This window comes from Panthera tigris, chromosome D1 (genome assembly GCF_018350195.1).
Source record: "Panthera tigris isolate Pti1 chromosome D1, P.tigris_Pti1_mat1.1, whole genome shotgun sequence".
Classification (NCBI taxonomy): Eukaryota; Metazoa; Chordata; class Mammalia; order Carnivora; family Felidae; genus Panthera; species Panthera tigris.
In genome coordinates, this window is record NC_056669.1 from 62,559,458 (window position 1) to 62,569,204 (window position 9,747).

General features: G+C 41.4%; 1 protein-coding gene across 1 annotated transcript; it reads left to right on the forward strand.

Annotated features, from left to right (window-relative positions):
• Positions 1-1,240: 1,240 nt before the first annotated feature.
• LOC102961592 (olfactory receptor 688-like) lies at positions 1,241-2,206 on the forward strand. Its single transcript, XM_015537938.2, has one exon. The coding sequence runs from the start codon at positions 1,241-1,243 to the stop codon at positions 2,204-2,206; it is 966 nt and encodes a 321-aa protein (XP_015393424.2).
• Positions 2,207-9,747: the final 7,541 nt, after the last annotated feature.

A 9,747-nucleotide genomic window follows, 5' to 3' on the forward strand; every position in this document is an offset into this window, starting at 1 on the left:
AACCATAATGCCTGTACACATTTTGATACAAACTCTGAGAGATAGTCCACACAATTCAAGAGTGAACAAAATTGAGAATGAGAGAATGAGGTGGACTGAGTATCAAAAATGAGCTGTGAACTTACCCAAATCAGTCTAAACTGTGTCATAAATGCCTGCTGCTTTAAACCTATACCATACAAAAATCTGGAAGTGGTGGGAAGTATGGTGGTAATATTGTCTCCTTAGATCATCTATTAATAAAATTGATGATTTTAAAATATAGCTTTATATATGCCTTTAACATCACTTTCATAATCAGAGGAGGAAACAAGTGATATTCCTACATAGTACTGACCTTTTAGCTATGACTTCATGCCAGAGATTAAAATTTTGCTGAAACTTTCTCACTTATTAGTGTTTTCAATATATAGGACTCTTACCTAGTGAAATCATTCAACCTCTATATCCCTATATGTAAATAACAACCCCTGTCTGGGGAAGATCAAATGACACGATTTTTGTCAAAACTTATTTGTCAACTACAGGCACTGTTTAAAACAAAAACATGGTCAGCATTCTCCCTGTGGCTGCCTGGTCTCCTCCTGAAGATCCCCAACAATGGAGAAAACAGCTCTGCCCTCTAACTTTGGGATCTTTATAATGTACTAGTCTTCTGGTTTGTGTCTGTATTCCCTGACGCATGAAAAAATCTATCCAGAATTTCCAGAAAACAAAGCCGGTAAATCTTCACTTTTATTCTGCTACAATCATTTTCTTAGAATCTATTTTGGCTCTTCCGCTGTTCTATCTATCTATATCTATCTATCTATATGTCTATCTATACAATTTGGGTGTCACTATAAATATATATATATTTATTTTTGAAGGAGAGAGACAGAGTGTGAGCAAGGGAAGAGCAGACAGAGAAGAGAGGGAGACACACAATCTAAGGCAGGCTCTAGGCTGCAAGCTGTCAGCACAGAGACCAACACGTGGCTTGAACTCAAAAACTGCGCGATCATGACCTGAGCTGAAGTCTGATGCTTAACTGACTGAGCCACTCAGGCATTCCTCTTCTGCTGTTCTTATCTGAACTTTTTCCAAGGGTCCAAGTGGGTTGAGGATACATTATGTTAAAAAGGACTTATCTGAATCTTCTACCTCTACACAAACTTTGAGCCTCAGCTGAGCTTACTACTGCCTATTCTTATTTTCTCTTAATCCATAGGCAGATGCTGAGAAGAAGACATCCCATGATATGGATACCACCCTGAGTATAACCAATAGCTCAAGGCTTCAAGTGTCTGAGTTCATCCTGGTGGGGCTCCCAGGCATTCATGAGTGGCAGCACTGGCTCTCCCTGCCCCTGGCTCTGCTCTACATCTTAGCTCTCATTGCCAACATCCTCATCTTGATCACCATCCAACATGAGCCTTCCCTGCACCAGCCCATGTATCAGCTCCTTGGCATCTTGGCTATCGTGGACATTGGCCTGGCTACCACCATCATGCCCAAGATCCTGGCCATTCTCTGGTTTGATGCCAAGGCCATCAGCCTCCACGAGTGCTTTGCTCAGATCTATGCTATCCATACTTTCATGGGAATGGAGTCAGGCATCTTCCTCTGCATGGCTGTGGATAGATATGTAGCCATTTGCTACCCCCTTCAGTACTCCTCCATAGTCAATGAGGCTTCGGTGATCAAAGCCACCCTGTCCATGGTGCTGAGGAATGGCCTGTTGACCATCCCACTGCCTGTACTGGCTGCCCAGCGACACTACTGCTCCAGAAATGAAATTGACCACTGTCTGTGCTCTAATTTGGGGGTCACTAGTCTGGCCTGTGATGACGCCACTATTAACAGAGTATACCAGTTGGCCTTGGCATGGGTTACACTTGGGGGTGACATGGGTCTGGTCTTTGCTTCCTATGCTTTGATTGTTCGCTCAGTGCTGAGGCTGAACTCCGCTGAAGCAACATCAAAGGCCCTGAGTACCTGCAGCTCCCATCTCATCCTCATTGTCTTCTTCTACACAGCCGTTATTGTGCTGTCTGTCACCCACCTGGCAGGAAGAAAGGTCCCCTTCATCCCTGTTCTCTTCAACGTGCTGCATAATGTTATGCCCCCAGCCTTTAACCCCATGGTGTATGCCCTCCGGACCCAGGAGCTGAGAGTGGGCTTCCAGAGGGTGCTTGGTTTGGGTGAGAATGTGTCCAGGAAGTGACCCAAATTTTGATGGCAGAATTTTACAACTGGTATTACAGAAAGAGCACAGGCTTTGGAGCACAACAGCCCTGGGTTAAAATTCCATGTCTCCCAGTTGCTAGCAATATCGATTCAAATTAACTCACCTGTTTTGTAAAGTGTATACTATGTGCCAGGCGCTGTTCTAAGCATTTCTCAAATATTAACTCATGTAATTGCACAACAACCCTATGAAACACGTACAACTGTCATTTACACATTCTGCAGGTGAGGCAAGAAAGTTGAGACACTTGGCCAAGGTCAAATGGGAAGGAAGTTGCAGAGTGAGGTTAGAACCTAAGCATTCAGCTCCAGAGTCTCTGTTCTTAACCCTTACCCTTTTCTCTCTATTCAACCTTACTACTAACTTTTAAAAACATAAATTAAGATGACAATAAAAAGGAATGATCTCCAAGTGAAATTATAAATCTCCTGTCTTTTAATAAAACAATATTCCATTTAAAAGGTGGCAGCAATTTTCCTGTCCAATAGTAAACACGGCACATTTTAAATCCTCTATAGTCACTCTATAGGATCCCTATCAGTTATAAGAATGTAGGTCAAGTTGGGACACTTGGGTGGCTCAGTCGGTTAAGTGTCTGACTTCAGCTCAGGTCATGATCTTGTGGTCTGTGAATTCAAGCCCCATGTCTGGCTCTATGCTGACAGCTCAGAGTCTGGCGCCTGCTTCAGATTCTGTGTCTCCCTCTCTCTATTCCCTCCCTTGCTTGTGCTCTGTCTCTCTCTCAAAAATGAATAAACATTAAAAAAAAAAAAAGTTGGCAGCAGGGGTGCCTGGGTGGCTCAGTTGGTTAAGCATCCAACTTCAGCTCATGTCATGATCTCGCGGTTTGTGGGTTTGAGCCCCACGTTGGGCTCTGTGCTGACAGCTCAGAGTCTGGAGGCTGCTTCAGATTCTGTTTCCCTCTCTCTCTGCCCCTCCCCTGCTCATGCTCTGTCTCTCTCTCTCTCTCTCTCTCTCAAAAATAAACATTTGAAAAATATATAAAATTGGCAGCAGTTTTCCTGTCTAATGGAAAATACAGCAGATTTTAAATTTTCTAGAAAGAGTCACTCTAGAAAGTGTCACTCTAAAGGACTCTGTTAGTTATCTAAGTCAAGTATTTGACAGGAATTATTTTGTCACTTTACAAACTCTTTGATAACTCTTTTTTGTTTGTTTGTTTAAGTTTATTTATTTTGAGAGAGAGAGAGAGAGAGGAGAGACAGAGTGAGTGTGTGAGTGAGGGAGGGGCAGAGAGAGACAGAGAATCCCTAGCAGGTTCTGTGCTCTCAACACAGGTGGACACAGGGCTCAAACCCATGAACCATGAGATCATGACCTGAGCCAAAATCAAGGGTCAGATGCTCAACCTACTGGGGCGCGTGGGTGGTGCCAGTCTTTAACAACTCTTTAACAACTCTTTAACAACTAATTCTTTAACAACTCTTGAGTCAATCTGCATTAAAAACTAAAAGTTTCTTTTTCAACATTCAACATTACTTGAACTTCCCTAACGAACTAAGAAAATCCCAGTGAGGTGCTGCAGTTCATTGGCATATACAGGTCAGCAAAGTTCTCTAAAGTAGAACTGTCCCCATAAGAGAAATGATATGAGTTTGTGGACAGAGAGAGAAGAAAGTTGGTAAAATTATTTTTTATTTATTTTAATGCCAGAATATAGACCATCAAGGGTGAAATTTTGGCTCCAAACTAACATGTGAATAAGTTTGAGAAAGTCCCCCGACCTAATCATATGGCCATCGTGACAGACTTTGGAAAGAAAAACCTAACTTGTGCCAATAAACTTATAAGTCTCTTCTAGAGTTCCCAGACCCAATTCCAACATAGAGCTGGAGGGGAGGGGTTTCTCTCTCTCTCTCTCTCTCTCTCTCTCTCTCTCTCACACACACACACACACACCACCTAGCAACACACTATAGTGTGTCTGAGAATTCAACTCAATTCTAACACTATCTACTGGGGAATAGCATCAAAGTACCCTCCCCACCCTGCTTCAGATGCCCAGTTGCAATTCCTGACCAACAATACAGACTGGAGTTTCTAAAGACCCCTACTTGAGTTTCAGACACCAGTCACAAGTCCAAGATGTTACCTGTACTTCTGACAGACTGGCTCTACATCAGATGCTTCCAGGACCTCTTCCCTGAGTTCCCTTAATTTGCTAGAGCAGTTCACAGAACTCAGAGAAATATTTTACTTAGTAGACCACCACTTTATTATAAAAAGATATAAGCAAGAAATAACTAGACTGACAAGATGCAGAGGGCAAGGTATGTGTTAAGGGCATAGAGCTTCCATGCCCGCTCCAGGTGTCTCCATGTGTTCACCAGCTGGGTAGAGATCTGAACCCAGTCCTTTTTTATGGGGATTACAGTTCCTCCCTCCTCCCCAGAGTTTGGGAAATAGGGGTGAGACTGAAGTTCCAACTCTCTAATCACATGGTTGGTTCTCCAGGCAAACAGCCCCCATCTTTAGATTACTTAAGAGCTTTCCAAAAGTCACCTCATTAACATAACAGAAGACATCTTTATCTCTCTTATCACAGGAAACTCCAAGGATTTTAGAAGCTGTGATACAGGAACCATGGATAAGACCAAATACAAAGGAAAAATATATTTTGGTCATCTGAATAACCAAATATATATTCCTTACAAATCACAAAATCACAAAGCCCAAGACTGAGAAACTTAGTTTTAATAAACTCAAAGAACTGAATCATCTTTCTTTTGAGTTGGATAGGAAGGCCTTTATTATATCTATAGACAAGGCAGAATTGGACCATGTGCTTTTACCTGATTTTAACAGTGAACTTGATGAAGGATAGAAGCATAAAAATGTTCACCTGTAGCCCAAAAGGCTGACCTATAGCCTGCATAGTTCTGATAGGGATTAAATATGTGCTAGTTGCTACATCCTTAAAGGGTCTCATGAGTGCCTACATATCTTACAGACAGTTAATATTAAACCGAATGATAAGTGAAGTGGAAAACAAAGGCAAACGAAAAGTTAAATTTCCTTACTGCCTACAGCTCATTGACAAGTCCTTGAAACAAGGAGACATTCTTCTAGGAGCTCAGTTGCCTCCATGTTGACACTTTGCTAGGGGCAAACGAGCCCGTCCCCCAGGATCCTACAAGTCTACTTTAACATATAAAAATTCCTTTAGAAGCTTCCTTTATCTCTGTCCCCCCAAGATATATATTGGCAATCATACTCCAAGCATATGGCCCACTGATATATATCTGAAGGGTCTCATGACTGAGTTTCTACTAAACAATAATAAATGACATTTGCATAACACTAGCTAGCCCCCCACAAGGTCTGGCAAACCTTACTTCCAAAATTCCTTAGCGACTTAGGCTATCCCTAACCCCCTGCCAACTTGAAAGTATATAATCAGTTACCAGTCACAACCCCACTGCAGCTCTTTCTGCCCACTTTTTTACACTCAAGTGTTGTTTCTTGGCCATCGGTCCCAAACCCCAATATTTTCCACATCAATAAGCACCTAAGAAATCTTGCGGAAGTAGTTTTTACAAGTAGAAATTTGAGGAAGACATTTATGATCTAATACTCCCTGTACATCCCCTCTCCCTTAAGCACTAACCATATAACCACCAGCTTCACATAGCACAAAGTGCAGCTCTTTCTGCCCACAGGTCCTGTCCCCTGCTACTCAAATAAACTTACTAAATTGCACCTTACAAAGTCTCAAGAATTCTCTCTTGCCCCTTGCACTCAACAACCCCACAACAATCCCACACACCAAGAACAGAAGCACTGACTGTCGATAAATAGTAGTGCACTAATGGACGGGTCAAATTGCCTGTTACTCTTTCAACACAGTGTTTGGATTAAGTACTTGAGATCCTTTTGACATTTCAGGGAGAAAAAATAAGTCTCAAAAGAAAGATACTACAATTTCTTCTATTCTGGCCATCCAAGGGATTGGATTTCCACTTCTACTAATGGCTGACAGGATAACTCAGACAAAGCCTCCCAGTGAGAACAAGTAGAAATGATGGACAAACATCTTTAAATGGGTATAGAGAGACTAGAAAACTAACAAATTAAAAAACAATTGTGAGACTCAGAAAACTTCCTTTTAGCTCCAACTTGCAGAGAAAGTTTAGAAGTGTCACTCGCATCCTTACATTAAAGCTGGAAAACCAACCACTTTTCTTGGATCCATCAGAAAACTGAGGTTGACAGGGTTAACTCACTTCCTGGAGTCAGAGGAATACCCTTCCTCTAGGTGGGAAATGGCTCTGATGAAGTTTTGGGTGATGGTGGGGTGGTCCGGAACTGACAGCCAAGAGAGAATTATTGAAGACGTATTTGGTGCAAGAAAGTGATTTTATTAAAGCATGGGGACAGGACCCATGGGCAGGAAGAGCTACACAGGGGTCGTGTCAGGTAACTCATTATATACCCTCAGGTTGACAGGGGGTCAGGGATAGAGTAAGTCTCTAAGGAATTTTGGAAGCAAGGTTTCCAGGACCTTGAGGGGCTAGCTGTTGCTAGCTATTTATTATCATTAAATAAAACCTCAGTCATGAGACCCTTCAGATGCATATGGGGGGCGGGGCATAAACTTGGAGTATGATTGCCAGCATATATCTTGGGGCAGTTGAGATAAAAAGAAGTAGACTTAAAGGATCCTAGAGATTGGGATAAAGTTAAGCTAAGGTTCTCTTTTGCCCCAAGCAAAGTGTCATCATCAAGGCCACTGAGCTCCTAGAGGGAGGTCACTCTGCCGGTTTCAAGGATTTGTCAATGGGCTGTAGGTATTAAGGGAATTTAATTTTTATTTGCCTTAGTTTCCCACATTACCATGGCAAGCACTTAAATCCCTTTCCTTTGTTCTTGGATAGCCAGGAGTGTCTGAGGAATAGCACACATATTCTACCTGGAGGGATGGGGGGTGGGATCTGCTAGCCTGTATTTTGCTCCAATAATATTTCTTCCTCTGGAGATGAGGAAAATGCTCTGGAATTATTTCACAATGTTAACTTTCCAGGGGACCCCTCTTGCATCTTTATTGTGAGAATCTGCTGGGATTGCTGGATATAAGGTATAGAGCCTCCCTAAGAATGCAGCCTCCAAATACTTCTATCTCATGCTAAACTACACTTGTACTCCAGGATTTGTAAAAATTACCCTGGAAGTACCTACCAGTCTATGCCTCCAGCACCTTCTCCAACTAGCCATATTCTCTGTATTCACCTGTCTCTCCAAATTTCAGGGTGGCAGTTGCCCTGCAATGTCACTTCTTTGATGGTTCTATGAAAAGTCCTTGAATTTCCTTTTCTTCAGCTTTTTTTGGTGTAAGGACAGGAGTGATGATTCAAAGCTCTGCATGTATCAGAAGTTCTCATATTAGATTATAACTAAAATATAAAATAAGTATCCATGAGTCCATGCTGATATAAATAAGTGATACAATAAATAAGTACATAGGGGAGAATAAACAAACCTCTCATGCAGAAAATTTCCAAATAACTTATGTAACTATACCACTCTCAAGTAGGTGAAGCATGATTCCTCACTTCTTTTTTTTAATTTTTTTTAATGTTTATTTATCTTTGAGAGACAGAGACAGAGTTCGAGCAGGGGAGGGGCAGAGAGAGAGGGAGACACAGAATCCAAAGTAGGCTCCAGGCTCTGAGCTATCAGCACAGAGCCTGACGTGGGGCTCAAACTTATGAGCCTTTGAGCAGTGAGGAGGTGTGGAGTCTGAGCCAAAGTCAGCTGCCCAATCGACTGAGCCACGCAGGCGCCCCTGTAATTCCTCACTTCGTAAATGTATAGCGACTTCTTTCCAAAAGCCTGTATTGGCTATAAGTAGGAAAAGGGAAAAAAAATTAACCACCAAAACATGTACTTGGGGTGCCCAAGTTATAGATTTTTATACCCTCTTCCTCAGTATGCTCTGTCAATTAACTAAATGTTAACAATTTCTTGGTAGACCTTTTTTTTTCTTTTTCACATTAACTTCTCAGATTAAAACACTCCCCTACTCCAGAGAGCGAGTAAAAAGTAAACAGAAACCAGGAGTTATGACAATGGACTGGCCAGCACAAAGGCACAAAACACCAAAAAGGGAAAACATATGCTTCCTTCTGTGAGTAAAAAAGCTGTCAATTAGGATTGTGTTTAGCTGTATATAAGACACAACAGAATATAGTGGTTAGCCAAATTGGGTGTTTATTTATCTCATGATATATGCATGCACACGCACACACGCACACACACACACACACACACACACACACACACAATCTGGCAGTTCAGAGAGATTAAGGCAGCTCTACAGTGCCATCAGGTGACCAGGGTCTTTGTACTTTCTGCAGTGCCATTCTAAACTATGCTACTGTACTCCATATATAATTCCATATTCCAGAGAAGAAGAAATTTAAAAAGAAAGCTCAACAGATTTTACTCACATATGATTGGTCAAAAATGAGTCTGCTGCTCATCTCAAGTTGCAAGAAAGACTCAAAAGACAAAACTTTTAGATTCCCAGCCTCTATGATAGTGGAAAGTTATGCAAAGGTGGGTTTGAATGAGTGCTGAATAAACTAATTCCCAGTAATAACATAATACACATCATATTCTTTTCATGCAATATTTTCAAAAACTAATAAAATATTGGGTAATGAAGAAAGTCTCAAAAATTCCAAAGAGTAAATAAGTTCCAAGGATTTCTGGATCAATATGACAATCTCAACACTTACTACAGCTTCCTACTCCCACTCCAAAACCTAGCAATCACTAAGAACATATGTTATAATAAATAAATTAATAACATCAACTAATAACACAAAACAAATGGAAAGCCACTGATGAAACACAAAAAATATGGGAAAACTCCAAAGATGAAAAGCAACTGTGGTGGAATTATGGAAAAATGAAAGCCTAAAAGGTGCATGGTAATAGATTCAGACAGAGAAATGTCTGACTAAGAGAAGTAGAGAGCCAAGAGCAAACCAACCTAGTGATGAATGGGTAGCACAGTAAGAGTGCTACCAGGCAGGCACTCTTACACCAGTAAGAGTAAGACCAGGCAGGTCTCTCCTGATGCACATGCACTCCTGAACCAAGAAATAGGCCAAAAGTCAAGAAACACTGGTGAGTGTTCCAGAACATTAGAGATTGGGTCATAAAACATGACAATGACCCACATGGCTATAAGCAACCATGCCCCATGAAGCATAGGAAATATGCTGAAGCATAAATCAAGCTATTAGTATACCTCATATCTCTCTTAAAACAGGTTCCACCAAACAAATGCAGCAACATCCCAAGATTGTCTACTAGAAAAAACAACCAACCAAAGATGGAAATGGCTTGGTCTAAACTGTACACAGGTTTCTTCATGACTATAAGCCCCTGGTCTCCCTTTACTTCAGGTATTTGCTTCAGAAAACTAGTCATTATAGGGGCACCTGGGTGACTCAGTTAAGCATCGGACTCTTGGTTTCAGCCCAGGTCAT